General features: G+C 61.1%; 1 protein-coding gene across 1 annotated transcript in view; it reads right to left on the reverse strand.

The window, feature by feature from the left end:
* The window catches only part of VOLCADRAFT_103899 (uncharacterized protein), a gene marked incomplete at its 5' end in the record, with an annotated part of 20,461 nt that overhangs the window by 12,246 nt on the left and 6,617 nt on the right, over positions 1-1,598 (reverse strand). The window contains 4 exons of the mRNA XM_002948519.1: positions 88-461; positions 660-734; positions 986-1,027; positions 1,127-1,556. Of these exons, the coding sequence (XP_002948565.1) occupies positions 88-461; positions 660-734; positions 986-1,027; positions 1,127-1,556 (921 nt within the window). The remainder of the gene's footprint in view (positions 1-87; positions 462-659; positions 735-985; positions 1,028-1,126; positions 1,557-1,598) is intronic.

Genomic DNA, 1,598 nt, shown 5'->3' on the forward strand with positions numbered 1-1,598 from the left:
TATGGTGCCCATAGCACGGATGACATCACGCGGCACACACGCCGCCGGTTCACCAAGATGCGGCCGCATGTTCATGGTGATGCCCACTTGCGCCATGCTTTCGTGGCGCATGCAGATGTCGTACATGCGTGCCAGCAGCACGAGGTTGCCGCCGAATTGTGTCCGCGGCACACGGTGCAGCAGGTGGCGACAATACGCCGGAAAAGACATGCCGCGGGGGCGCTGACCAGAAAAGCCGTACAGGAAGGACTGGGGGAAGCAGAGGGTGAGGATGGCGGGATGACGGTCATCCAGCACGTGGCTGTCACGGCCACCAGCCGCAAACGCAAGCCGTGCGCGGCCAGTCAGAAGGTCCTCCACTCGGCCTGGGAAGCGATCGATTTCGCTGCCATCATCGCCAACATTCGACGGCTGTGGCAGGATCAGCTCCAGCTCGTCCAGAGTGGCAGCTGTCGGATCGACTGCATGATCAGACGACAGATGCGCAAGAGCTGGGTCAGGATGCAATTCACGCTGATAGCATGGTGCAGCAACGGCGGTAAATGCAGCATGGTGTGTGCATAGGCTGGACAAAAGCGAAATCGAAGCGTCTCGAACGCGTTACAAATGAGCGAAGATGTGTTAGCCCTATGCTCAGCCAAGCAAGAGAATGCACGCACCTGGTGCACCTTCAACTGGCTGGTCGGCAGGTCCACGCAGGATGGCGGTGAATGGCCCCGGTCCAGGGTCATGCCCTGCACTCAAGAATACATACAGCGGAGTAGTAGGATACATCACTAGCAGGACAGGCGAGGGTGCTGCAAGAGTCCAGCTTATCCAGCGGGTCAGGCTGCGCATCGAGATCAGTCAGCACAAGAGGAGCGCACTCTTGACGCACGGGGCAGCGGCGGCAGCGGCTGCCCGGTGCACAAAGCGCAGTAAGAGGGCAACACGAAAACAGAGGGCACACAACAGCTCGCATAAACACAGCAACAAAAGAACATACCTGCATTCGGGGTCGGATCCGCCAGCGTAGGTTGCACGGGTCCTGCAGGATCCACGTCAGGTGCCGCAGCTGCATCGGCAAGATTGCCATCACGAACAGCCGCTTCCACCACGTCCTGGAACTGCCGCACACCTGCCGCACCCGTGCGGTCGTGCAGGAAGGTGGTGCGGAGGACGTTCGCCACCTCCGGATCCGTAGGCGCAAGGGCGGCATGCAAGATTTCGTCCGGCACGCCTGCAGCACAGCCCATGCGCTCATACTCCTGCAGAGCATCCTCATCGATAGCCAGCTCCTCCTCGTCGTTGTGCTGTAAGAAACGGACCCAGGCGACGATGACCTGCCCTCGCACCTGTAGACCTGGCACCTTTCGCACGCGTTCCAGCAGCTCCGCCCGGCTGTGAACCTGGTCGACACACACGACCGTGATAGCGCCGGCCAGGTCGGACGCCCGCGCCGGCAGCTGTCCTCGCAGCATATTCGGGTCAGGATTTACGACCCCAATGCCGTGAGTCTTCACAGCACGCGGGAAGACGTCCGGCGGTCGGTCTGCCAGGTACATGATGAGCAACTGCTGGATGATGCGGCCGCGGCCCAGAAGCTGCCCCTCCAGGAA

This window comes from Volvox carteri (genome assembly GCF_000143455.1).
Source record: "Volvox carteri f. nagariensis unplaced genomic scaffold VOLCAscaffold_10, whole genome shotgun sequence".
NCBI classification, from domain to species: Eukaryota; Viridiplantae; Chlorophyta; class Chlorophyceae; order Chlamydomonadales; family Volvocaceae; genus Volvox; species Volvox carteri.